Genomic DNA, 27,601 nt, shown 5'->3' on the forward strand with positions numbered 1-27,601 from the left:
GAATTTGGGTGCTTCGCACGTGCACATCAACTATGAATAAGCATGTTACATGTCAATAAGTTCAGTGTTCAATATTGTTCAATCATTAGACATGAAGCAATTGATTGCTTTTAAGCTAATCATGGAACAACTATCACTATTAGTTTTTCTCCTTGTTCTGGTTGTAATTCCTAGCTACCTACCACACTCTCTCTGGTATGTACATTTATTCATTTGTTTACTTTACAATGCTTGTTTATTGATCTTGATATGTTATCAAATTTATGGTTACTTATATTTTTGTAATTACCTGCATTCATTGTCACCATTGAAAAAGATGCAATGTCGATACACATATAGACTGAAAACACTGCAGTGTCAGGCTGATTGTTCTTGAACATCAAGACGCAGAATAAAACTTCGGATAAGTGCACGTACTACTAGTACACATTTGTATTGTTTTTTTGAGGTTATGGGTAGAATCTAACTGTAGTAGGCGTGCAGCTGGCTGATAGATTGACCCTCTTTGTTTAGGTTAAGCGCACTGGGATTCCAGCTTGTCCACACTCCTGGGAACAAGCTGCCAAACACGGTACCTGCGCCACCCAGTTGATATGTAGTTTTGTAAGTGGCACTGATATTTTTTGAATCTGCTCCACCACTTCTGTATAACAAAAGGTAAGCCAAAACCTGCTGTATGACCTATGTTCATGTCTTCTTGCCCCCCGCAACCTCTCTCCAGCACCACTTCTGATTTACTGATTTGCCACAGTTGACCCTAGATGAGGCAGGAAACGTTTGTTTGCTTGTGCTTAGGAAAGTGACCTCATGCCCTGAATGCATGCCTGGGGGATTCTCCAAATGCACCCATTCACATATTTGTTCATTTTCCCTGTTCACTCTTAAACTCTTGACTCTGTAAAGCCTATCTTAAGCATTTTTGCTTCCCCCCCCAATGTTCCAGGTTTTACATGGAGCAGATTCAGATGTGGAGTGGCTACAGAAGGATTTTGGTCTTTACCTGGTTAACATGTTCGATACTCATCAGGCGGCCCGGGCCTTGAATCTGGGACGTCACTCACTGGATCATCTGCTGAAGCTGTATTGTGATGTTCAGTCGGACAAGCGCTACCAGCTAGCTGACTGGAGAATTCGGTAAATGCCAGTAGCTCGTAATTTTTTAGATTCTACTGAAATCACGAAGTGGGTTTTAAGTCGTGTAAGGTCTATAACGAAATCTGACCGGGGCGGGGGGAGGTGGGGCTTGTAGGGGACATTGAAGTATAGTTTTTCTGTGCCTTGAGCAAATCGTGGACGTGTTGGTATTTTGTGTGGGCGGCAGGCTGGAGGTGCTTGGTGGAGAAGGCTTGTCTCTGGTGAAGAGGGAGGAAGTTTTGTAGCCTGTTTAGGGGGATTTTGGGTGTGGGGTGAACACTGTAACGTTGGTATTTGATGTAACTGTGTGGTGGTAATTGGGGAAAGGGTTTTGGGGTGAAATGCTAAGGCTTGTGTTGGGGGGGGGGGGGGGGGGGGAGGAAAGGTTTTTCTGATTCTTGTTAATCTGCTTAGAATCGCATGCTGTGCATATAGTGAGACATCTAGTGGTAACTACGGAGTATTGCATCTTGTCTTTCGAGGATCGAAAGGGGACGTCGGCATAGGCGTGTCTGTAACACTATCCTTAAAGTGCTGTGTATTGATCCAGAAATCCTCGCGCGTCGAGGTCCCTCAGATTGTTTTTTTCCACCCAGCTAGCTGGTGGCCTTATGCAGAACTCTACCTAAATTGCAAATTTGTTAAAATCCCGACCTTTGGCTGTTCAACATTTGTGTCCCCCCACACTCTCTTCGACGATTACTGAACCGCAGCCGAAGACAGAACAATAGACTTTGACGGCTGGCCTTCTGGCCGGCCTACATAGTAGAGAGTGGGGTCTAGGGGTTGCCTTTCTTTTAAGAATCTTTCCTTCTCCCCTCTCTTTGCCCCTTTGGTATTGTTGCTTTTGTTTACCTGCACTTTGGACAGGACACCCTTTAGATTTTGCCCTTCCTGTAAGGGAACATTTCCCTGGAAAGACACCCTCAGTGCAATAAGTGCCTCCCCCTCAATCACGTTGAGGCGCCCTGTCGGCACTGTAAGCTCCTATGTCCTAAAACCATAAAGGAGCGTTGTGTAAAACGGTGGGAGGCCTATGCAATGTCGCAGGCCGAGGGTAGTTCCCCCGCCGCCGAAAGTGATGAGACCCATGGCGACGACCATGGCTCCGACATGGACGCCATTGACCTTACAACGGAGCAGACTCTCTCCAAGACGTCCGGTCCTGATGGGCACAGCGCAGGTCCAGCTATGGGGAGGATACACCCTGGTAACGAGGATGCACCCACATCACATGGGACTAAATACACAACCCCTGGTACCGCTGCGACCTCAGTCGAAGTGGTCCAAGGCGCCAACAGGTGCTATCGGCAGGCCTCCCTGCAACCGTGCCAGCGGCATGTGTCCGGACACTCTGTGTAAGGGCGCCAGCACCAAATCCTGCAAGGCCATCGACTCACCTTCCAAGAGCGTGCCGACGCTTAAAGCTCTGGTTGCACAGAAAGTTTCGATGCAGCTGCTGTCTGTTAGGCAGAATCCTGTGCAGTGCCCTTAGGGACCACTTCACACGATTAAGACCACAGGTGGTAATACAAGTTTTACCTTTGGTACAAGCCTGTGCTACTAAGTTAAAGTGGTAGCAGTAGCAGAGCAGCCAGGCTTATCTCAAGAGTATATGATGAGCAGTAGCAGAGATTACACAAAGGGACCACAATTACTGTGACTCAACCAAAAACTGACTCAAGGTTTCAGGTAAAAAATAGAAGTACATTTATTTTTAAACCATAAACAAAACCCCACGTTAAATATACTACAACTAACCAATTCACTTTGTACAGTATGTCTCAAGGTAAGTACCCTGTGTTTGAATGAACCGGTGTTGTGAACAAAACACGATACCGCGGATACGGTTGCGATCACTTTTTGACAGTTCGGTCTACTAAATAAAAGCGTATCCGTGACATGAAATGCTACCGGGGCAAAAACACGCTTAGCACCTGAGATACCCAGAGGGAGTTGGAGGCAGGAATCACAGGCAATATTTAGGTTAGGCAGACAGCATCGAGACACACTCGGAAACAGGAGTTCAAAAATCAGAGGGCCGGAGCCAGGGTTAAGTGACACCGGAGACCTATTGCCGAAGATCACACCGTTAGACAGTTCACGATTCAGCGTAGCCCAAAAGTACTTTGATATTGTCAATGTTCGGAAGCAAAAGTTATAAGAAGGAGGGAAGATGAGGGCTAGCCTTGAGGATAAAGAAAAGGGATTCGCCCAGTTTCCTCGAGCAGAACACAGTGCCTTATTCCAATGGTGCAACTGGTGCCCTGGCAGTTGTTCCTGTTGGTTTCCCGCAGACCCACGATTCCTGGAGCTTCGTTGTGAAGGACGTCTGAAGGGGGGTCTGCACCACACGGATGAAGCCGGCAGCAGCGACAACGAATAAAAGGTGCGCTCCTTAAAAACGGGAGAGGCTCGGCAGGCGGCTATCCGGACCACTACAGCAGTGTGCAGCGATTTCGACCACGACGGAGACCTCTGTCTGAAGAAGATGAGCTGGTTATCCCCACCAGGCTCAAGGGAAGAAGACTCCGGACTGGATATTCTTAGTCGTTGAAGGGTAGATAGCTCAGGACTGCAGCAGGGCTTAACCGGGACGGGGTAGTTGCAGCAGCCGTCATTCTCTCTGCTTCTCTTCGGTTCCTTGTAGTTCCAGAGGCGACTCTGACTTCTAGCCCAAGAGACCTGCCTTTTATGCGCAAAACCCCCATTCACACAGCCTGGCTGTCAATCGCGCAGCAGGGGGGTTGTCCAGCCGGGACAACCACCTCAGCCAATCATGGCAAAGTGCGACTTGGGTTTCCTAGGATACCCTGTGCAGGGGGTGACTACACCCCTTCCCCACATTCAGTCTACCTAGACACCCAGGTGCCAAGAGGAGGGATTCTCTGCAGAAGCCCGCCAAAAGACGGCGAACAAAGGTGGGCCTAGTTTGCCGCGCAAAGTAAAACACAAGAAGGACTTTAACAAAAAGAAATGGCGAATAAACCCAACCGGAGCCAAAAGAAAGACAATTTGGTCAAGCGGGTTTATGCTTAAGGCTGTTAAATAGCCAAAGTATTACCACGTTTATCTAGTATAATCACGGTAGAAAAAGTAGGGTAGATACCACTGCCACCAGCCAAGTCTAAATGTTAAAAGAGCGAAACAGTGCTCAGGGAGGTACAGACAGAAAAAGGTTACAGATTACCCCTTTCCAGTACTCCATGTAAGATGGGGTGCACTGGGTCTGTGGTAAAAGTGACTATGTAAAGTAAATGGCAACTTTACCTTCCTCTGGGGGACGGTAGTCCGCCCCAGTGAAATGGAGTCAGAGGGCAGTCTAAAAGACAACCGTGGGTTACTACACTGAGGGTGCTGTGTAACCCATACAAGAACAGGGGCATCTGGAGTGGTGTGCTCCAGTGCCCAAGATCACACAATGAGTAAAAACACATAGGCCAAAACACATGTAAGAGTGAAAAAGGTTGTACACTCCCGCCAGGTGGGAAAAATAAACTCCAGAAATCCTGCTGGGACTCACTAGGTGAGGGAAATTAGCCCTAGAAGGAGAATTCTCCCTATCACCCTCCCAGCCTGAACACCTTCTCGTAATGCCGAGCATCAGCAAAAGCCTCACGAAGATTGTCTCTCCGGCTAGTAAACACAAGGATATGTTGAAAAAGACATATCAGGACTCCCGGAAGGGCGGGATAGGCCCAAGAATTCGTCGTAGGAGACGCCAGAACGTCCAAAAGAGTGACAGGACTTTACAAAGAATCTCGACTTTGTAGGCTGCAGGATCCTCTGAAGGGGGAAAGGGTTCCTCTAGACACTTCTGGGTCATCTAGATGGACTAGGGAGGAATTTGAGGGTTGTATGAACAGGCTAGAAAAATGTGTAGATTAACTCCAAAAAGGCCTAGTGAGGATGTACTCACAATAACTAAATACCAGAGGACCTCAGACCCTCTCCATTCACCCCATCAGACCCTGGAGAGGTTCCTCTTGACCCTTATGCATAGGGAGTTGACCCTTCTGCACAGTGGGATGATCTTTTCAATGATCCTCATGATCACACCCGGGAGTGGGGAGATGACCAACCAGTTGGTGAGAACCCACCTTGGCTATCTCCTACCCGTGCCCCGACCCAGATGCCATTTGCCTTGACTCTCCCTTGTCGTCACCTCTGCGTCGGGCCTCTCCTGTCGACGACCAAATGGCGTTTAACGCCAGTCTTGGTAAGGCAGCTGAGCACTTCCAAATCGCCACACAGGAGGCAGTGGTAAACTTAGATTTTGTGGAGGACATTTTAAAAGAGAAGCCTCCGGCTAGCCAAGCTATTCCTCTTCTCAATTCCATCAAGAGGCGCATCGCCCCATATATATATATATATCGAGGAGATTGTGTCCTCTGACGTATTCCACATCTATGACAGGTAATCGCCACAGCTGTGCTGCTTCGGAAAATTTTTCGGCGTCGATGCGCTGTCCTCGAGGGCCTCCGTTGAGCCGACATCACCAGATGTTATAAGTAGGATGCACGACGCCCTTATCCTCAGTTCTGTTTTTTTCCGCGAACGTGTTCACTTCGGAATCTCATCGCGCCTCGGTTCTTCTACTGTCGGATCGGTTCTTCGAACTTGGTTGAATTGTGAAATATCATGTCTTCATCTTCTATCCTACGGTCGGGCTTCAAGAAGTGTCGGGACTGCGGTTCCAAGATGTCACTTACGGACCCGCACAACATCTGCCTCTGGTGCCTCGGCGAGGACCACGCCACCGATGACTGTGACGATTGCCAGTCTCTGACGTCGAAGGCCTTGCGGGAGCGGAAGAAGCTATCTGTAGGTAGGGTTGCCAAACCCCGAAAGTCGAAATCCGCTGGGCTTTCGACCGGCGATTCGAGTGGTGACTCTCCGCGTCGGCCTGAGTCCAGGGGGTCTCGGTCCTGGAGTGGTTCCCGCCATTCCTCTGCCTCTTCTAGGCACTCGCGGAAGCGCCGTCACCGGTCGCCTTCCTCGTCCGAGCAACAAGCATTCCTCCTGCGGAATGGGACTCATTTCGTAAGGAGATGATGGCGATTTTCGAATCTCAGGGCTACGTTCCGTCCCCGCCTTCGCGAGAAGCCGGCAAGGAACGCGATAGGGCCACATCTCGCACGCCTTCGGGCTCGGGGGGGGGGGGGTGTTGGGGGGGGTCGGGGGGTCGGTCGCGATCATCGGGAGCTGTCGAGGTCCCGATCGGACAAGGTAGATCGCTCTAGCCATGCCTGCTCCAGGTCCCGGTCCTCGATGCCCTCGAGACTGTCGGAGTCGACACCATCGGTGCCATGTCCGTTCAGGGACTCTCTCGAGGCTCTGCCTCCAAGGACGTCATCGGAGCCGAGGCCGTCGAAAGACAAGCTTGGGGCTCCGTCCTCGAAGCCGTTGTCGAAGCCATCGGCGCCTCGCTCGATGTCGACGCTGATTCTGTCAACGCCCTCGACACCTTTTGGGGAGGCTTTATCGCAGGTACCTCGGAGACCAGTGGATACACCCGAGGAAGGCCCTGAATAAGTCAGTGAGGCCTGTGTATGAGCCTTTTTCTGTGCCCTAATCTAGGGATTTGTTTCAGCCTGTAGATTACATCTGAGGTGGATGAAGGGTCGGATGTGGAAGGTTTGGTTCCTCTGGAGGTTCCTGATGAACTGTTGTCTGGTCATAGCCAGTTGGAAGACCTGCATCAATCCTTGCATGACGCCAGTGGTCTGGACACCTCCCTGGAGGTTTAATTTGGCAGGCCTGAGCCTGGTACTGGCACCGAATCTTCATACAGGCGTCTCATGTCGAGGGTGATGGAGTATTTGGGGTGGTCTGCTTCACCGTGGATTTTCTGCAGGATGACCTGACAGATATCTTGGACCAAGGTCCACCCACTGACCCGGTGCTGCCATTTCATATGGCTTTACAAAGCAGGGTGGCGGCGGCTTGGACTACTCCGGAGAGTCTCCCGGCAGTGAATAAGTCGTTGCCGAAAAACACAGTCCAGCCAGTGGCGACCCCGGCTACTTGTTTTGCACCGCACTCCGGAGAGTTTGGTGGTGCAGGCGGCTACGGCCCCAGCGAAGCAGGCGTCTCACCCTACAATCCCTCCTAATAGGGACGACAAGGGCTTTGACTGTTGGGCGAAGAAAGTGTTTTCATCTGGGGGTATGGCTTTAAAGGCAGCCAACTCCGTTTGTGCCTTGGCAAGATTCACTCTCACACTGTGGAATTGTATATCTTTGGCGGCTGAACATATTCCTGAAGGGGAGGAATGGGATGGTTTTCTTGCCCTCGTTCAGGATGGCAAGGATGCTATGTGTGAATCCGTCCAGTCGGGTCTAGACGTGGCAGACTGTGTCAGCCAGTCCATGGCGGCAAGCACCGTGATGCGCAGGCTTGCGTGGTTGCAGAAGTCAGGGTTTGCTCCTGATGTACAGTCCCGGCTTCTCAACATGCCCTTTGATGGTGACCATATTTTTGGCAGCAAGGCTGACGAGAGCCTTGATAGGTTGCAGACCTCAAACTGCAGCGAAGTCGTTGAGCGCTGCAGTTCGTCAACCTCTGCCTTTTCATCCTAGGGGCCAGCAATGGAGGGGAGGTTCCTTTTGATACTACTCGACCTTTGGTAGATCGAGGGCAGCCGACAGTCAAAGGGGCCAATGTAGAAATACCAGAGGTGGAAAACAAGGTACTCGAGGTGCCAAAGCCACTCGGGTGGTTGCCTGTTTGCCCTCAGGCACTACCGCAACTGCTTCAGCTCAGTCATGAGGCCCTGTCCCATGGTTCGCCGGTTGGGGGGGGAAGGCTGGCACAGCATCTTGTAGAACGGCGTGCCATTACTTCAGATGTGTGGGTTTTGGAGATCATAGCCCACAGCTACTGTCTTTCTTTCCGGCAGAGGCCTCATGACAATCCACCAGGGAAGCTCTCTTTGAAGAATCCGGATCCGCTCCTTGCGCAGGAAATCAAATCCCTGCTGGAGAAAGGCGCCATAGAACTGGTGCCTGTAGCTGAGAGGAACAAGGGATGGTATTTCCCATATTTCTTTATCCCGAAAAAAGACGGGGGGATTGAGACCCATCATGGACTTGCGTGGTTTGAACAAGCTCCTCAGGAAGGACAAGTTCAAGATGGTTACTCGCTCAAGTCCTCCAGACCTTCAACTTCAGGACTGGTTGGTGTCTCTCGACCTCAAGGATGCTTACATTTTTTTCCCGATTCCTCCCAAGCATAAGAAGTACCTGAGGTTCGCGGTTGGCGACTCGCATTTTCAGTTTCAGGTCCTGCCGTTCGGATTGACCTCCGCCCCGAGGGTCTTCATCAAACTAATGGTGGTGGTGGAAGCGTATCTCAGGAAAGGGGGGGGGTTCACATCTACCCCTACCTGGACGATTGGTTGATCAGGGCGCGCTCTCCCGAGCAAGTCCTGGATCATCTGTCAGTCACCTGCCACTCCCTTCACAGGCTGGGCTTCTCCCTCAACTTAAAGAAGTCCCACTTGACACCTACCCAGCGGCCCCAGTATATCGGAGCAGAGCTCGACATATCTCTGGGGCAGTGTTCGACTCCCCAGGTGAGGGCTCATCACATTCTGCAGATGGTGGACAAGTTTCAACGTGCCCAGAGTCTCCCTGCGTTAGAGTTCTTGAGGTTGCTCGGCCTCATGGCATCCTGCATTCTTCTGGTGCCAGAGGCCTGGCTGTGGATGAGATCTCTGCAGTGGGCTCTCAAGATGCAGTGGTCGCAAGCCTCCATCAGGATGTCTGATCCCGTTCAGGTGCCGCCCTCGGTCGCCCAGGATCGTCTGTGGTGGGCCGTCAAAGGCAATCCGATGAAGGGGGCTCCATTTTGGCTACCCTGGCCGGAGGTGACGATCGTGATGGACGCATCCCTCACGGGATGGGGAGCTCATGCCAACGAGTTGACAGTCAGCGGTCGTTGGTCTCCGTCGGAGTCCAGACAACATATCAATCTGTTGGAGCCGAGGGCAGTCAGGCTAGCCATGAAGGCTTTTCTGCCGTCTGTGCGGGGGAAGAATGTTCTGATTCTGACGGACGATACAGTGGCTGTGCACTACCTCAACAAAAAAAGGGGTGAGGGGGGCAGGGTCTCTCCCTGTGTGCAGAGAGGCGATGCAGCTCTGGTTCTGGGCCATCCAGCAGTACATTTCGATCTCGGCAGTTCATCTGGCCAGAGACGAAAACGAGGCGGCGGACGCTCTGAGTAGGCAGAGCACGGTCTCTCATGAGTGGGAGCTGGCTCAGGAGTTTCTCCTGGAGATCTTCGCCCTTTGGGGGACCCCACAAGTGGATCACTTGTGTATAGGCACGTTACAAATGTCATATCATCATCATCTCATTGCTACCGGTGTCAACTGGAAGTGCGAAAGATTCTGCTCGCAGGAATTTCCTCCAAGAAGAGCTTTAGGGGACGCGTTCGTAGTGGAGTGGTCCTTCCCACTGCTGTATGCGTTTCCTCCAGTCCCCGTCATTCCGCAAGTGCTGCAGAGGTTACGGAGGTTCGGTTCCCGAATGATCCTTATTGCTCTGGCATGGGCCAGGAGAGTGTGGTACCTGGACCTTCTAGCATGTCCATCTGCCCTCCACACTGTCTTCCCTAAAGAGAAGATCTGCTCTCACAGGGTGGGGGTCAGGTTCTCCATCCAGAGGTCAAGTCTCTCAACCTTCATGCTTGGTTTCTGAAAGGTTGAGGTATAAGGATTGGGATCTCCCTGAAGACGTGATGGAGGTGTTGCTTTCGGCCAGAAGGCCTGCAACAAAGTCCCTGTACTGTTGCCGTTGGAGAAAGTTCTGAGACTAGTGCAGGGTTAAGAATGTGGATCCTTTTGCATGTGCTATTCCTGTGGTTCTGTCTTTTTTGCTTTTGTTAGCCCACACGGGCCTGCAAGTGGGTACCTTTTAAGGGTTACCTGGCGGCACTGTCCATATTTAAGCGCTCGTCTGAGGAGTGTTCCTATTTTAAGATTCCTCTGATTTCTCAGTTTCTAAAAGGGCTCACTAATGTGTTTCCACCATCACCTTTCCAGGTGCCAGGTTGGGATTTGAACTTAGTTCTAAAATTCCTAATGGGAGCTCTGTTTGAGCCCTTACATTCTTGTCCTTTGAGACTGTTGACCTTTAAAACAGTATTTTTGGTTGCGGTTCCTTCGCTCGCAGAGTGAGTTGCAGGCCCTATCCGCCAAGCCACCTTTCACGGTGTTCCATAAGGACAGGGTTGTCCTTAGGGTTCGTCCTGCTTTTCTTCCGAAGGTTGTGTCGGACTTTCATTTGAGCCAGGTCATTCTTCCGGCGTTCTATCCTCCTCCGCATCCTAGTAAGGAAGAGGAGAGGCTGCATAGGTTGGATCCTAGGAGAGCGTTAAGTTTCTACATCTCGTGCATGTCCCGGGTCAGAGTGGACGATCAGCTCTTTGTAGGATACGCTGGAAGGCGTTTGGGTCAAGCTGTTTCGAAGCAGACCGTGTCCAGATGGATTATCTTGACAATCTCTGAATTCTACCGTCTGGCGGGTAAGGACCCTCCGGTAGGCTTACGGGCCATTCTACTAGGGGTGTGGCTCCCTCGACTGCTCTGCAGAGGGGTTTCCCATTCTTAACATCTGTGAAGCAGCCACATGGGCCTCTATCCATACTTTTGTAAAACACTACTCCCTGGATGCTATCCATGGGCAAGATTTGGCCTTTGGCAAAGCGGTCCTCTATTCTGAAATTTAATTGGCCATTATAAAATTCTTTTGCCACCTCCATACGTTGGTACTTCTTTGGGAGTCTGTCATAGATGTGGAATACGTCAGAGTACACAATCCCCTCGAAGAACAAGTTACTTTCTTACCTGGTAACGTTCTTTCGATGGGATGTTCCTCCAACGTATTCCACATCGCACCCTCCCAACCTACCCCTTTACAGAATTTCTTGTGCGATTGCAGCTTATGTTTCCGCAAGGTTTTCTGTAGTCATACTGGCAGAAGATGGGTGCCACTCGTTCTGGGAAAAAACTACAACTGAGGCTACGGGCGTTGTGCGTCCGATTTATAACATCCGGTGACGTCGGCTGGACGGAGGCCCTCGAGGACAGCGCATCAACGTCATCGACGCAGGATGCAGATGCTGAAAAATATTCCGAAGCAGCACAGCTGTGGTGATTACCTGTCATAGATGTGGAATACGTCGGAGGAACATCCCATGGAAAGAACGCTACCAGGTAAGAAAGTAACTTGCACTATGGTGGTCACAAGGAAGAGGGCGGGGGGGGTTCCCCTTGTCTACAGGCGAGTCGCCTGTAAGAGTGTCAAGTTGTGTGCTTTGGGAAAAAGAATCACCACGGCTGTGGCTTACTCCACGCGCATAGCCAATTCCACGCTCTTGGCTAGTTATTCAGATGTCCAGTGGAACCTACTGCAGTAGGGCCTGCAGGAAGTCGCAGAAGCACAGCGTTCCTGCTTACTAGCAATCGTGTTGGAGGGTAAACCAGTGAATCGCAACATCCTTAAGAATACTGTGGATGCTGCTGAAACAGCTGGTTGTACCCTGGCACAAGGTACTCTTTTAAAGCGCCATGCCTGGTTGAGGAACTCTGTCTTCAAACCCGAAACTCGCGCGTCATTAACAAACCTGTGGAAGATTCCAATCTGTTTGGAAAGGCGGTTGACAAGGTGCTAGAGACTGCTAAGAAGGAACATGAGACCCCACCGATCTTTGAACCAGATTACTCCAAGACAGTTTCAACAAAGAGGGGGGGGGGGGGGGGAGTTCTCGCTGCTCCTTTCGTGGGCAATCTTATCAACGTTTCCCATATAATCCGTATGGCTCAGGGAACAATTGGTCTTCGGGACAAGGTTCTAACACTCCCCCGTACTTACCCTCCCAGAGGACCACGTCGGAGAAAGGGAAGGGGTCATAATGCCACCCCTATTGGCTCCCCGTCCTCTGGTCAAATATGACTCTTGAATTAGGGTCCCCTCCCATGCCTCCCCGGTCGGGGGACGCTTATCATTCCTGCATGCATGGGAGGGGATCTCATCAGACCAGTGGGTGCTCAAAACCGTCATCCACGGGTACTGTATCGAATTCAGTCAGCCACCTCGGTACAGACCTCTAAGATCCAGGCACCGGACACTGGAACCCCTCAAAATCCTGCTACAAGAGGTCAAGATCCTGCAGGAAAAAGGGCGCTATTGAAGTTGTCTCTGAATTAATACCCTTGTTTACCTGTAGAGCAGTGTACTTCCTTGTACCCAAAAAGGATCTCACCATTCACTCTATTCTAGACTTGCGCCCAGCGATCAAGTTTGTCAAACCCCAAAAGTTTTGTATGGTGATGCTGCAAGAAGTAATTACTCTTCTCATGAAGGGGGATTACATAGCAACATTGGATACGAAAGATACATACTTTCATATTTCAATGTTGCCACCACCAGAAAGTACCAAAGGTTAATGATGGATGGCAAGCACTATCATTTCAAATTCTTTTCAGCATTGCCTCAGCCCCAAGGGTATTTACAAAGGTACTGGCAGTGGCAGCAGCTCACCTGCACAGGCAATCCATCCCAGTTTATCCTTACCTCGACGACCGGCTCATAACAATGTACTCCTAAAAAACATGCTTAGCTAACTCTCAAAGGACTGTCAACCTTTTATTCAGTCTGGGCTTCTCCATAAACAAGAAGAAATCCAGCCTCGACCCCAGCCAAGTCGAGCAGTTTCTAGGGGCTCTTATTCGGACAGAAGACTGTCTCGTCTTGCCCTCCAACGACAGGGTTCCAAACATGCTGTTTCATATTCCTCAGTATGTAGCCGGTCGCGAGTTGATATGCAAGGCCATGCGACTGTTGGGTATAATGACGTCCTTCATTTACTCTGTTCCTCATGCTAGTTTGTGCATGCGCCCCATGCAAGAGTGGCTAAACAGCCAATTGTGTCAATCCAGCAGACTATGGGATGATCTAGTGGTTGTCTCGGTAGCCCTCGTTCTCTGAGGTGGTGGTCGAGGGAAAACTTCTTGAAGGGGAAAACCTTCACCACCCTCGCAGTAGAATCCCCTCTCAAGACGGACGCCTCCCTCACAGTGTGTGTGTGTGTGTGTGTGTGTGTGTGTGTGTGTGTGGGGGGGGGAGGGGGCGGGCTCACCTTCAACAGACGGCGCACAGGGTTTGGCCCCCAGCAGTAGCTTCCACATAAACTTGTTGGAGCTACTAGCGGTGTTCAAAGCACTGAAGGCCTTTCAGACGCAGCTACAGGGAAAGACAGTACTGTTCCTCATGGACCGCACCACAGCCATGTACTGCCTGAACAAGCAAGGGGGCACTCATTCTCCAGGGCTGTCTAAACTATCTCAGAACATTTGGAAGTGGGCTCTCGAACACACAATGTTTCTATTGTCTCAACACGTTCCAGGGGAACTCAATCTTCTGGCGGACGTTCTCAGCCGAGACTTCCCACTTCCCTTAGAGCACGAATGGAGACTACACAAAGACATTGTCTCCCAATGTTTTCGCAGAATGGGGTTTCCCAGATATTGACTTGTTCGCAACTCTGGAGGACTCACAATGCCCAGATTACGCCTCCAGGTACCCTCAGAACTAATCCAAGGGGAACGGTCTCTGGATAACATGGTCGGAGAGATTTGTTTACGCTATTCCCCCAACTCAACAAGATTGTGCACAAGATGCACCAGAAACCAGTTAACATGATTTTGGTCGCCCCATTATGGGCATGCCAGCCCTGGTTCTCCCATCTGATGGAAATGTCTCTTTCCTCCGATGAAACTGCCTTGCCCTTACAACATGTCTCAGGACAGGGGGGAAACTCTCCATCCATGCCTGCAAACTCTCAATTTAGCGGCCTGGCTCCTGAAAACATAGAATTGCGACAACTCCAGCTTCCTCAGAGATGCATGGATATACTTAAAGAAGCAAGGAAACCTAACACCAGACATTGCTACTCCAATACATGGAAACGTGTTGTCATATGGTGTAATCCCAAGGGCATCAATCCTATTGAATGTTCTCCTACACATAGTGTTCTACCGGACTCACCTGCTGGACTCGGGTTTGTATTCAATTCCCTGAAGGTTCACTTAGCTAGACTTTCAGCCTACACTATGTCCAAGCAGAAAGTGTCATGATCCCAGTAATTAAAGCTTTTATGGAAGGTGTTAAGAGAATGTATCCTCCCATTTCCAACCGGCTCCCGGATTGGACCTAAATGTTGCAATAACCAGATTTATGGGGTCTCCCTTTAAACTTCTGCACAAAGGAAGCCTTAAAGTACTCACTTATAAAACAGCCTTCCTGGTGGCAGCCACTTCCATACAGAGAGTTGGTGAACTACAGGCCCTTTCTCTAGATAAGGTAGTTCTGCGCACTCACCCAAGGTTTGCGCCTACATTAATTTCAAAGTTCCATGTTAACCAGTCTATAGAACTGCCTACATTCTTCCAGAACCCTACCAACATGGCAGAAAGAAGCCTACACACACTGGATGTGCACAGTGCAGTCATTTACTATCTCGAAAGAAGTAAACCACTAAGGAAAACAATCCTGTTTTTTGTTTCCGTGGCAGCTGGTAGAGAAGGGGACCCTGTCTCTAAATCAGCCATCTCTAAATGGATTGTCAAATGCATCACACTCTGCTACACTCTTGCCAAGAGAGAACTCCCCTTCAAGCATAGAGCACACGCTACTCGGGGCACTGGGGCTTCCATAGCATTCATTGCAAATATTCCTCGAGTCCATTTGCAAAGCAGCAACATTGCCTAGACACTCAATCTAGGTCTGATTCTCAGGTGGGACAAACAGCACGAAGACATCTTGTCACTACTGTTCGTTCTCACATCCCACCTCCAATTCCGGGTACTGCTCACTAGTCTATGCACAGCATGTGATTTTAAGCAGATTAACAAGCATCATAAGACATGCATTACTTACCGTAATAGCATTTCTAATGATTGTATCTGCTTAAATTCACATGCGCCCACCCTACCTCCCCGCTTGGATGGAAGGAACATAGACGTCTTGCTACTTCTCTCTTTCTTACTCTCTGATAGTCATAAGGTTCCCCCGGCAGAAAAAATACAATCGGAGGGACCTCGACGCATGAGGATTTCTGGGTACACTACACGTCACATTAGGGATAGTGTTACAGACACGATTATGCCGATGTCCCCTTTCGATCCTCGAAAGACCAGATGCAGTACTCTGCGGTTACCACTAGATGTCGGACTATATGCAGAGCATGTGAATCTAAGCGGATACAATCATCAGAAATGTTATTACGGTAAGTAATGCACATCATATAGAGGACAGTGGAAGTGTTTTTTTTTTTGGTTTTTTTTTGAGCGAGGCTTTGGTTGCGGAAGGACTGTTTTTTACTTTGGCGTTCTTTGTGCTTTGAAATGGGTCTTGAGGGGAGACTTTTAGTGGGTAATTGAAGACCTCGGATTTGTGAGTAGTAGCTGGAGCACCTCTGCAGGTTGTTAAATTTTAAATCTCCTCACACAATATACTGAAGGGCAAGCAAACTCTGAACAAAAGGTACACATCAAAATGAATTCCCTCATGGTGGCTCAACGTTTGAGACTGGATGGTTACAAGGCTTTTTTTCACCCTTTACTACTTAATCCAGAAATCCTCAGGCATCCTATTGTGTGTCCCCTAAGAGACCTTATGCCTTTAATGGTTGTGGGTTTCTGAACAAACCCCTGTTGCGTTTGTGAAGCATCCTTCCATGGTTAGATGTTGGCTCATTGGCTTGTGTCTGAAAATTACATTTTTGGAATTCAGCTTGATGGAACCCATGGTGTTAGAGGTCCATTGCAGGTTCTCCAGGTAAACTTTGTTCTTTGATTGACAGGAAAAATGTAGCCGTGTATGATCTGAGCTACTGCCTAACCTGAAAGCAGGGCAGCACCTGACCCAGATTGGCATGAAGTGTAAATATGGCATAATAGTATTGCCGACGTCCACATCCTGAGGGTTAGTGCAGGAAGTGCTCCAAGAACGTTTGAATTTAGCTCTAAGGGAGAATATTCTGCAGCCTTCTGGTGATGGATGTTGGGAAAGGATTTTCTTTGTGCTGATTTCTGTTCATAGACCTCAATGGGACACCCTACCTTTTACTTTTTTAAACCTGTTATGACTTTTGGAGGGAATTGAAGTCTTTACTTGCTAAGTGCCTCTTTTGCTGGTGCTGTTCATTCCCTATGGCCATCAGTGCAGGATAACTCTGTTCTTCGTTATAAAATTGTTTATTTTTCCCTGCGCGCATCACCTTTTTGTGTTTTGCATTTTGTATCCCTGTAACTTTATTCATAACTTTTTGGTTACTTTCATGTGTCCAGGATGGGCTGGTGGTAGCAAATACTTTTCTACTGTCCTTTTTTGTCTCATGCACTTTGCATTCTATCTTTTAATGCCAAAAAGAACACAATATACCTCAAAATGTCTGCCACAAGATTTTTGCCTGTCCTTTGGTAACTGTTAGGGGGATCTATCATTTGTAAGCTTCATCCCCTCTCCTAGTGAGACCCCCATCATGTTTTGCTGGACTTCTGGACCTTTTTCTTTAATCCTGAATTAGTGGAGCATTTTCCCACTCATTCATTATTATGGGCTCTGTCTTTTGGAAATCTTTCCATTTTACTGTCCTATGGAGTATACTTGCCTCCATATCTCTTAAGTCATATGCATTTTTACTATTGCAGCACTCGGCTCCTTATGGTCAGTTTTGCTGAGGACCCTTTGGGTCCTCCTTTGAGATTTTCTTTATCCTAGAGTATTACGGTTCTTAAGGATAGAGAGGTACTCATAACTCCTAAAACCTTTTAGTCTGAGAGATTGGCACACACCACCTTATGTGAAGTGCCAAAGGAATACTTGGTATCCCCCTTCTCTCTGCTCCTGTGACTTTTTTTTCACATAGACAATCTCCTGGTTATGGCTGGTGGCAGTGGATGTGTTCTACCAACTATTGTGAAAATGTTTTACTGCAGGCTATGTCTCTAGCCTCGGTTATAAACAATATGGTCACCAAGTATTAACTTGGTGGCTTCTTTCGTTTTTCGCCATTACTAGCGGGGTTGCTCTTTGTCAGCCCTTCTTCTACTGCCCTGGGTGGTGGTGGGAGGGAAGCCTGTGTGTGTTATTTCTTTGGTGGGAACCCTTGGGTGTCCCCGCCTAGGCTCCAGTGTCTGGGCAGGCAGGACGTGAGGGGGAGGAGTTTTCACTCCCCTCCTCTGTCTGCCAGAGTGCCTGAATGGAACCAGCTTCAAATGGGGGTCTGGCTGTCCTGAATGGACAGCCACCCGCTTCTTTCTGTAAATTGTTTCGAGAGCTGGCAGAGGAGTGTGCCTGAACTGTATGAAGGGTGAGGCTCCTGATGTGAAAGGGAAGTCGACCACTGGAAACTGAAGTAACCGAAGAAGACCAGAGACACCAGCAGACCCTTTGCAACACTGATGTGACCACTGATGTCCTGACACCGTTTTCTGTGTGACAGAGGAACTCCGAAGAGGACTCCTCCTTCCCATTGACTGGTGGGAAGAACCATGCCTAAGACAAACTTTGATTTGAGGAACCTCCCAGGGTGCTGAGTTTCCAGAGCTGCAAAACCCCAATACCAGGAGACCTGCTGCCCATTCTGAGTGCATTGTTGTGGAAAGGCCAAATTTGTCCAAGTCTTTGCTGAGCCCTCAAGGACACTGCAGAGAACGGATCCAACTCGCCCAGAATTCCTCAGCGGAGTGTGATACTGGAAGAAATGAAGACCACTGACTGGGCAAATCACGTCCTTTGTTGGGGCTGCAGAAAAGGCGGCAAAATGGCAGAATGACCAGAGAAGTTGCTGAAAGCTCTGCCAGAGGTCTTCCCTCGAGACTGCTGCTCAGAGATCCCGTCCATTGTCCTGCCTTTCGTCAGACCAAGGAATCTGGAGGTTGGAGGCCAGTGCAGCCACATCGAGGAGATTTCAGCCCCAATCTATCTTCTAACCGAAGGTAGGTTATGTGGGGAGAAAGGTATTGCTTACCTTGATCCGTGAAGTTGCTCCAGAGCGTTGGAGTGCACATAGACGTGTCCAGGGTACCCCCCCTTATACCTAGGACTCAAGCCGCTGCTTGCGTCCCTTTAGTGAGTCCTTTAACAGGGTCTGCAACTTTGTGTCCCCTTGCATCTTAGAGACTAGACTGTAAAGTATCCATGGGTACTTTCGTATTCTGCTGCTTGTCAAGACTTGAGCCCTCTCCGCACTGCCTTTAGCTAGGGTTGCGTTTTGGACCTTAAAAGACTTAATGTGCGAAGAAACTATCTCTATAACCTCAAGAACTCCTAATGTTACACTAACCAACAATTTTCCTTCCTAAAAGTCAATACTTATATGATTGCAGAGTAAATGGCCTTACTATATTTCTGCTAAGATTTGGCAGTGCGCGTTACCGATAATACGATAGAACGGTCATTACTGTCAAAAGCTGTAACAAATGTAACCGTGAGTAACTACAAACTAAGCAGTGGCCTTTGAAAAGTATTCTGAAGTATTCCTATATGTTTTGGTTTATTGCGCCAATTATTCTAAAGTGATTCTGGTGTAAATGGAATATACAGTTTAACATAGATTTATGTGGAAGTGTTCCTTTGATGTGCTTTAAGAATTGGGGTCAGTGTACTTACCTACAGCTCACATCTTCCTCTTATATGCCTGACTGCTTTGCCACTCTACCAAGGTTCCAGCAGTAGTACAGACTGATACTAAGAGTTGGGGGATCTACAAACCACAGGGATAGCTGACTAAAGTCTTCCATCCAAGTGGGACTTTAAGAAAACTCCCCCTACACTGGTGTTACAGCTGGTGGGATTTGTGTATGTTGGATTACGTTGACCCCTGGTTGTATTGTATTCAAAGAATCCATCCTTGAGGTTACTATACTGTAAAGTACTAAAACAATGTCCATTATCTTACTGTTGAACATCTGAAATAGTTGTGTAAAGAAAAATGTGTCTGTACTAAAGGAAAAAGTAGCATAGTTAATCCAAACATTGTTGGATTTCCAAATTATGAGTAGGCGTGTAAACCATACTCCCCGAATTGTTCTGGATAATGATGGTCCTAGTATTACACTTGTCCTCATCTTCCAGAAAGTGAGGTAGATGAAGTGGAGGCAAATGTGATTGTTGATCCACCACCAAACCCACCTAACCTCACCCATACCTTTTATCTAACATGTCAGATGAACTGGTTCTAGAAATGGAGAAAATGAAAATGCAGCTTGAATTTAGGAAACTGGAGATTGTCAGAAATGAGAGCTAAAGAAATGAAGGAACTGCAACTCTGGAGAAAGAGGTGCATCATGTGCTTGACATGAAAGTTATCCCAACTTCTTGTTGAGTCCTCTGTCCGACACCTCCAGGAGCAGGAAGCCTTTTCTTCCTCCAAAGACTTGGTGAGTGTGTATGATGCTTAACTGATATTCTTGATTTGCTGGGTAAATTTGAGTTTACATGTAAAGAATATGCGAAAGTGAGTTTGTTCCATGGGTAGTCGCTAGTCTCCCCCAGAATGGCTGCAATGCTGTGATGGAGTTGAATGATGTTGATAGACAAGATTACCAATTGGTAAAAATTGCGTTCATAGCCAGGTTTGGGAAGACTCCTTCCCAAGACCTAAAAAGGTTTAAGGACCGCAAGAAGAGAGATGGTAACTTGTCACTCACTTGGGTGTGTGAAAGTCTGAAAAACTTGGGTTAAGGGCTTCATAGTGAGTACTTATGATGGTGTAAGGTGTCTCTTCATGCCGCAAAGTATTTTTGATGCCTGTTCCCCAGAGCTGAGACAGCACCTTGCTGACTCTAAGGAACTGGACCCCAAGAAGCTAGCAATAGCTGCTGACCAGTGGGTGGCCAACAGGGATACTCATCAGTATTCTGGGGCTCCTCACAAGAAAGAGGATGGGAACAAGTTTGAGAAGGATCATTCCAAAAATCCCTCACCAAAAGAGGGCCACAAACATAACAAGGGTAAATATCCCCCTAAACAACCCTATAGGGTTAGTGAAAAATCTGGGCCCAGACCAGAGGGCGGTTAGCAGAAAACCCCATTCCAGAAAACATTTGGGAAATATGTGGTTTGTGGGTCTGATGACCATTTGATAGGAGATCCCAGATAAAACCTTCAGGGATCCCCTCTGTGAGCTTAGCATTCACACATGATGTGGATATACCAATGACCGGGGCTAGCTTTCACCCTCAAGCTGAAGAACCCATTGGAGTACAACTGGAATTTCTTTAGTATCTCTGGGACTGTGGGAACAACAGAACATAGAAATGTATATTGCCTTTCCTGATAATACTAAAGAGTATTAAAAAGACAGTGTACTTGCCATTAGACACACTGGGTCCAATATAACTGGTAGATGAACATTTCAACCTGAGACAGTTGCTAAGGCTCCCAAAAAGCTTTCCAAGTTAGCAGGAGGTGCACTCCAAATGTGTCCCAAACTGCCAGCTCTCATTAAATGTAAGGACATGACTGTTATAATGACTGTGAGTGTTAAGTCAGAAATGCCAGGCAGGGTACTCTTGGGCAATTAGTTTCCAGCACCCAAAAGCCCCTTCTAAGAAGAGAGCTAGCTAGGAAAGCAAGGGAGGCAACCTTAAGAGACCTTCCAACTGGGAATAAGTGGAAACCTAGCATCTCCAAAGGAAAGAAGGGCCTCAAGCCCAGAACTACCACAAGGAAAAAGGTTCCTGTAGAAAACCTAGAGGTCACACCTGTGACCCCACCACCAGCTGAGACTGAGTTGGTGCAAGAAGAATCCCCAGAGGAACCATCTTCTGATGAGTCAGAGGATATTCAACCCTGTCTGGAAGATCTGGATCCAAGAGACCATCCTGATCTGCAGATTCTGCTTGTAGAAGGTGGACCCTCAAGGACAGATTTCAGTAGAGGACAGAGCCAGGATCCCTCTCTAGAAGGTCTGCGCCAGCAGACAGCTTCCCAGAGTGAAGGGCAAGACCCAGGGAAGCATAGGCTATACTGGGAGGATGGACTCCTTGTCCTGATGCCTACCTCTAAGGAGCCAGGGCGGGCCCAGCAACCCCAGAGGCAGACATCATTTTCCCCAGGGAAGTCTCAGCGGGCCCAAGTCGGGGCCCTTTGGACTCAGTCCTGGCGCCTTAGGCGCCAGGCTCATAGCGGACCCCAGTCCTGGCGCCTTAGGCGCCAGGCTCATAGAAGAGGATATGTGTTTAAGTGCTTGGGTGCACACTTACCTGATGCAGACCTTGCTGCTTCATCCAGGCCCTCTTGAGGCCTGAATGGGACTACTTAACCTGTAGGACTACTTCACCACCCGGGTGTGGTCGGGGAAGGATACATACCTGATTGGTGGAAGGATACATACCAGGAACTTCTTCCAAGGCTATTTAAACCCCACCCGAACAGCCACACATGCTTCGCGTTGTTCTGCACCTAGCAGCTGGACGCTCACCGTGTCAGCTCCTGCATCCTGACTTCAGCCACGCCTGCCAGCACCCTGGAACACCTGCAAGGGGAGAAAGGAAGAGAATAGGAGAAGAAAAGCCCTTACCTGCTAAATCTGCATCCCGGAGTCATTTCTCCAACGGCCCTGAAAAGGAAGACATCATTTTAAAGGCATTTCGTTTCGATCGCTGCAGCGCTGCATTTTACTCACCTTTGCAAGGCGCTTATCTTCAGCACCGATCTTCCGGATTCAGCTACGCCCCGGCGCCTAGAGGAAAAAAGACAAGAACAAAGGTGAGAGGGAGAAAAGGAATAAGGAAAGCTCAGTTTCCTTTTAAGTCTTACCTGTTGGATTATTCCCACTGCATTTCGGGTCCTGCCGCTTCCTGGCATCTCCGGACCCCGGCCCCTATGGGGAAAAAGACATAAGCATTAGCGCTTGATGCAATTAGACAACGAACATTATTATTAAGCTTGAACTTTTGAACAGAACTTTTACAGCGCCTTACCTGAACAGTCAAGCTTACCTGAACTCCCATCAATCCTCAATCCAGTGAAGTAACTGGGTTTCAACGCGCCCCTGCATCAGAAGCAGGATGGAGAGCTCATCCTTCCAAACCCTAAGGTGAGGCTTCACAGGGAATCGTGGAGGAGTTATCGTGGAAGGTTGGAAGGGAGTGGGAGGCTTGAGCATTGTTCCACAGTTGGTAATACTCCCTTTTCACGCAAATGAGGGTATCCAACGAGCCAGGGAAGCCAGAATAGAGGGGCCCTTCCTGTCCATCTTCAGAGTTCTGCGCCTTCGACGCCGCGCCTCCGTGGGAACCAGGTGAGCGTTACACTCCTACAGTGAGCCCATGGAGTCTATTCCAGGGGACCTCCCAAGAATGGAGATCCAAATTCCTACAGTTGGCACATGAAGTCCCCCTGGCTAGTCACTTAAGTTTTAAGAGGACCAAGGAGAGGATATCATTGTACCTTTACTGGCCCAAGATGGTTGCAGAAGTTCAGAAACACTGTTGAAGTTGTCGCACTTGCCAGTGATCTGGTAAGGGTGAGGCCAATAATGTAGCATCTTTAGTGCCTCCCCCAGTTTTGGGAGTCCCTTTTTGAGAGGGTAGGGATTGACATTGTTGGTCCCCTAGACCCTCCAACATCTTCAGGCAACCGATTTTATATTGGTTGTAGTGGACCATGCCACCAGGTACCCTGCAGCTATTCCCATGAGAACTTGGAAAGTGGCCAAGGCCCTACTTGGTATTTTTACCAGTGTAGGATTTCCTAAGGAGGTTATATCGACAGGGGGGTCACATGTTCTACCCCACTACATGTAGGCCATGTGGAAAACCTTTGGGGGGGGTGGGGCCACCTACAAGTTCTAAAGTGCCTACCACCCTCAGACAAATGGTTTGGTATAGAGGTTTAATAGAACAATGATGAGCATGATTGGAGCTTTAGAAGAACCACTTGGGAGAAAGTGGGACCTTCTTCTGCCATGCCTTTTATTTGCCTATAGAGAAGTTCCTCAAGCTAGAGTGGGCTTTTGTCCCTTTGAGTTACTTTATGGTCATCCAGTCAGAGGCCCTTTGTCCTTGATCAAGGAGGATCTGGAGAGCGTGATAGTAACTCTTAGATACATTTTCCAGTGTGTATCAGAAGGCCTATAATAACTATTTTTATACTTGACTAAATTGTAATATTGTGTGCCGTACTGTGTGGACTCATTGAGGGCCCCTGAACCCACTGTGACATTTGATGGGATCTCGTCACTTCCTCCCAGTGGCCGGAGCCCTTCCTTCTGAGGCTAAGGAGTTGAGCCCGCTTAGCAACATTCCCCCTGGGGGTGGCAGAAAGTGGGACCTTACAGGGAGAGACTCCCCTCTTGTGGACAAGGACTCCCTTTCCGTCAAGGAAGTCCCTCTATGAAGAACCATTGAAACCATCAAGACCTCAGGAGAAACATTCTCCACAAGTCAATGTTTGTTATTGTAATGTCACACTAACTTATCACAAGACCAACAAATGTACTGAGAAGAGGATTCCAGAAATGAAGAGTACCCAGTGGTTGTCAGGCAATCCTACTGGGACTAAAAAGATGGAGCGAGGAAGAGCCATAGGAATGTGGTTCTACATATGATGTTGGTGGAACCTGTGAGGTTCAAAGCTAGAGGGAGTAAGAGACCATAGAGCCACAAGAAGTCCTCAGCCGAGAGGATGCTGGCAGCCAAGAGGCGGCAGAAGCACAGATGGGGCAAAGAGTTAAACTGTTATGCCCAAGAACAAGAATTGAGGCATTGGCGTGACCCTGAATAGGTGGATCGGCTGGTCCTCAAACAACGCTGAGACCAACTGGAGAGGCTCTGCAGAGCTGTACACCAGTGCAGGAAGAGAGACGGCCAGGTTGACAGGCAGAAGAGACGAGAGACCGCCCGACCCCACAGGAAGAACTGGTGACGCCAATCCAGCAGAATTGAGTTAATGGGAGAGTTGGGGGACCTTGGAGGGGCACAGGTCAGGAAGAGCCTTGAGGGCCTAATCATACTCCTGCTAGTGGTTGTGAATACCTCAAAGAAAGTGAAGAATAAAAGCGGACTCCTCACATTTGTCCCAGTGGTTGTGAATACTTTAAAGAGAGTGAAGGACAGTTGATTAAAATCCACAGAGTGTTTTAAGGTCTGATCCAAAGATGGAATGCCACCTAGCGACTGAGCAAACATACGAAAGGGATAAGGATCACAACCCTATTCTGAGAGACCAAGGAACTCTATTGAAAGCATTAAGGGGGAAGCAGAAAAGGTGGGAAAATACCCCTAGAACAAGTAAAGGATTTGATTCACATGGTTACCAAGAACTATTTGAAAATTGACTATTATAGCTGGTAGAAGCCTGTCCACTAGAAGGGAGTCATTTTCCTGGATCCCTTTCTTTAACTTTGGAATTTAATTAGTGGTACAGTTAGAATAGGATAGCTTTTGACGGAGGATGGATCATTACTTGGAACTGCCATATATGATTAGTCATTTATAACCTGGCTTTACACAAGTGTTTCTAGGCGCGACAAGACAAGGAGCACCGAGGGAGGACAAAACCATAATCTTACTAGGCCTGGTCATTCGGATTGCGCAAGTGCTCGGGGGGGGGGGGGGGGGGGAGGGGTAGAAGTGCAAGGGGGGAGCATGAGGGGAAAGTGCAGGTAGCTTGTAAGTGCTGCTGGTAAGTGGCTCATAAGTATAGAGAGTCGGGGGACAGTAGAGTTGCAGAAACAGACCCTTAAGTGCGTGGGAGGCCGGAGGCAGTGCAAAGGCAACTGGATATGCAGGAGCCTGGAACCGTTCAGTGTGTGGCCAGGTGACCAGTGTGCAGAGCAGTCTGGTGCATCAGCAGGGCAGAGGAAGAGAGAAAGCGAAAAGGAAGGTCTCAAGTTGCTTTCGGAACCGTAGTTGGTGCTGCTGTAGTTTGAGAGAGGCACGGAGGCTGTTCCAGAGGGAAGCCCCAGGAGATCAGAGATTTACCCCCCCTTGCCCCCACTGCATGGAGAAGCCTCAGAGTTGGAGGTGGATGAGCAGAGGGCTTGAGAAGAAAGATGCTTAGGAAGAGAAAGTTGGAGGTAGTAGGATCCCCGTCCCGTCCCCAGAAACCCTTGTGGACAATGCAAAGGGTCTTGAACTTGATCCTTGCAATCATAGGGAGCCAGTAGAGAGATTTCAGAGGTGGAGAGATACGATCTCTGGGCATGAGGCCAAGGAAATGTCTTGCGCTCCTGTTCTAGATAAGTTCTATAGGGCCAAGAGTAGAGGCAGGCAGATTTAGAAAGAGGCTGTTGCAGTAGTCCAGCCTAGAGAGGACCAGGGCTCTACAGATAGTGAGCTTCTGGGGGAAAGTGAGAAAAGGAAGAATACCTCTGAGGAGGTGCAGCTGATAGTTTGACTTCTTAGAGACGTCAGAAATGTGAGAAGAGGAGAGGGTGGAGTCGAAGATGACACCAAGGTTCTTGACCACACAGGAAGGAGCAGGTAGAGTGCCCAGGTTGAGCGGCCTGAGTGAGTGAGGAAAGGAGGCAGCAGATGTCCCAATAAGGAGGATCTTGGTCTTACTGGCATTAAGGCAGAGATTGTTGGATGCACACCATTCTTGAATTGCGGACAAGCAGTCACGTATGAAAGAAGGAGCAAAAGTGGCTGAGGGTAGCCTGAAGAAGAGCTATGTCCTCCGCATAACGCTGAAAGTTAGACCAAAATGTTGATATGCGGTGGCCGAGAGGTGCCAGGTAGTGGTTGAGGTGCCAGGGAGAAAGGTTAGGCCGCCCTGGGAACACCACAAGTAGAAAGAGAGATAGAAGAAAGGAAAGACCCAAGTTGGACCTGGGAGGATCAGTCAGTGAGAAAAAAGGTCAAACAAGCCAGGGCCTGCCCAGAGATACCAAGGTTGTCGTGGAGGTGATTGAGCAGGATGGGCGTGGCTGACCGTGTTGAAAGCACAGGATAGATCAAGGAGGACGACAACCTAAGGAAGGTTGGAGTCAAGATTTGAGAGCAAGTCTTAACGGGTGTTTAGAAGAGCAGTTTCCGTGCTTCTGGCAGTCCTGAAGCCGATTTGGTGGTAGTGGAGACAACAAACAGAATCGGTATGACCATTAAGCTGGGAGAGGGCCAGCTTTTCCAGGTGTTTGCCCAGGAAAAGAGTGATGGAGATAGGGTGATAGTTTGCTGGAGAGGAATGGTCGTCGGGGGGGGGGGGGGGGCTTCTTAAGGGGCTGCACAATGGAGTGCTTAAGGGGGGAAGGGAAGGGTCCAATGGCAAAAGAGTGATTGCAGAAATCGGCCAAGGCTGGAGCAAGGGGTAGTACAAACGGCCAAAGAGGCGCCTGCGGCTTTAGAGGCAGAGGAGGTAGAGGAAGAGCGAGTGGACAAGATGTCCTGAGTTTTAGTGATTAAGTGAGAAGCCAGTGCCGTGCAAAGGGCCTGGAAGGGAACAAGCGAGGTGGACACTGCAGCAGGATTGGCCAGCTCCTTGCAAGTTTTGATAAGTTCGGCCGAGTTGTTGGAGGCTGCAGAGACACAGGCTTGGATGTAGCTCTCTTCTTCGAGAGGAAAGAGAGTCTATAATGTCTTTGTAACAGGCGGCAGACCAGTTTGTCAGAGGGTACGCTTGATGCCCTCTACTTCCTCTCACCCCCCTCCCTACACTTGCGCTTAAGTGTGGCAAGGTCAGAATCTTACCAAGAGTTGCACCTGGATGCGGGTTTCAAACTGATTCTCCTGACCAGGGCAAGGACATCAAGTGTTAGATGGAGAGATGAAGGTTGGAGAGGGCTGTAGGTTGGAGAGGGCTGTGTCAGAGTGAGAGTCAGCCAAAGGTGTAGGAGAAGTAGTAGCGGCAAAAGCCTCCACTGACACGCGCTTCAATGGCCAGATGACTGAGAAGATGGGAGGGGGGGGCAGTGCTGAGGTCGGCTTAACCTGAGGGGTAGAGAGAGAAATGTGGGAAGAAAGATGAATGTGGTCACTCCAAGAGAGGACTGTTGAGAGCGCTGGAGACGGGGAGGTCTGAAGAGATCAGAACATCCAGAGTGTGCCCTGCAGAGTGAGTCGAGCTAGAGGGAAGAATAGAGAGAGTTGCAGAGGTTGTGAATGAGCCCCGAAGAGGGGCTAGTAGGATCCACGTGGATGTTCTCGTCTCCGAGAAGTAGTTGAGGTAGTGGCAAGGCGGAAGCAAGAGGTCATCCCACTCGGAGGAAGAGGGCGACTTGACCAGGCAGCCTGTAGATGATGGCCACAGTGAGAGAGAAGCCAGGAGCGATAGAAAGCCTGCAGACCAAACATTCAAAGGAGTAGTCATCCTGCATTGGAATGACAGAAGCAGTGATCCACTCTGGGAAAATCAGGGCTAGATACCCGGCGGGACGGTTGGTTCTGGGTTCGGAGAAAATTGTGTAGCCATTAGGAAAGGAGAGTGTCAAAACTCGTGACAGAGCT

The 27,601-nt window shown here is 49.0% G+C and overlaps 1 protein-coding gene across 2 annotated transcripts in view; it reads left to right on the top strand.

Moving 5' to 3' along the window:
• EXOSC10 (exosome component 10) overlaps positions 1–27,601 on the top strand; it is a 1,010,963-nt gene that overhangs the window by 342,313 nt on the left and 641,049 nt on the right. For both annotated transcript variants that reach the window (XM_069609938.1, XM_069609939.1), the window contains one exon: positions 944–1,134. In XM_069609938.1, coding sequence (XP_069466039.1) covers positions 944–1,134 — 191 coding nt within the window. The remainder of the gene's footprint in view (positions 1–943; positions 1,135–27,601) is intronic.

Source organism: Ambystoma mexicanum, chromosome 8 (genome assembly GCF_040938575.1).
Source record: "Ambystoma mexicanum isolate Mex_15411 chromosome 8, UKY_AmexF1_1, whole genome shotgun sequence".
In the NCBI taxonomy this organism is placed as follows: Eukaryota; Metazoa; Chordata; class Amphibia; order Caudata; family Ambystomatidae; genus Ambystoma; species Ambystoma mexicanum.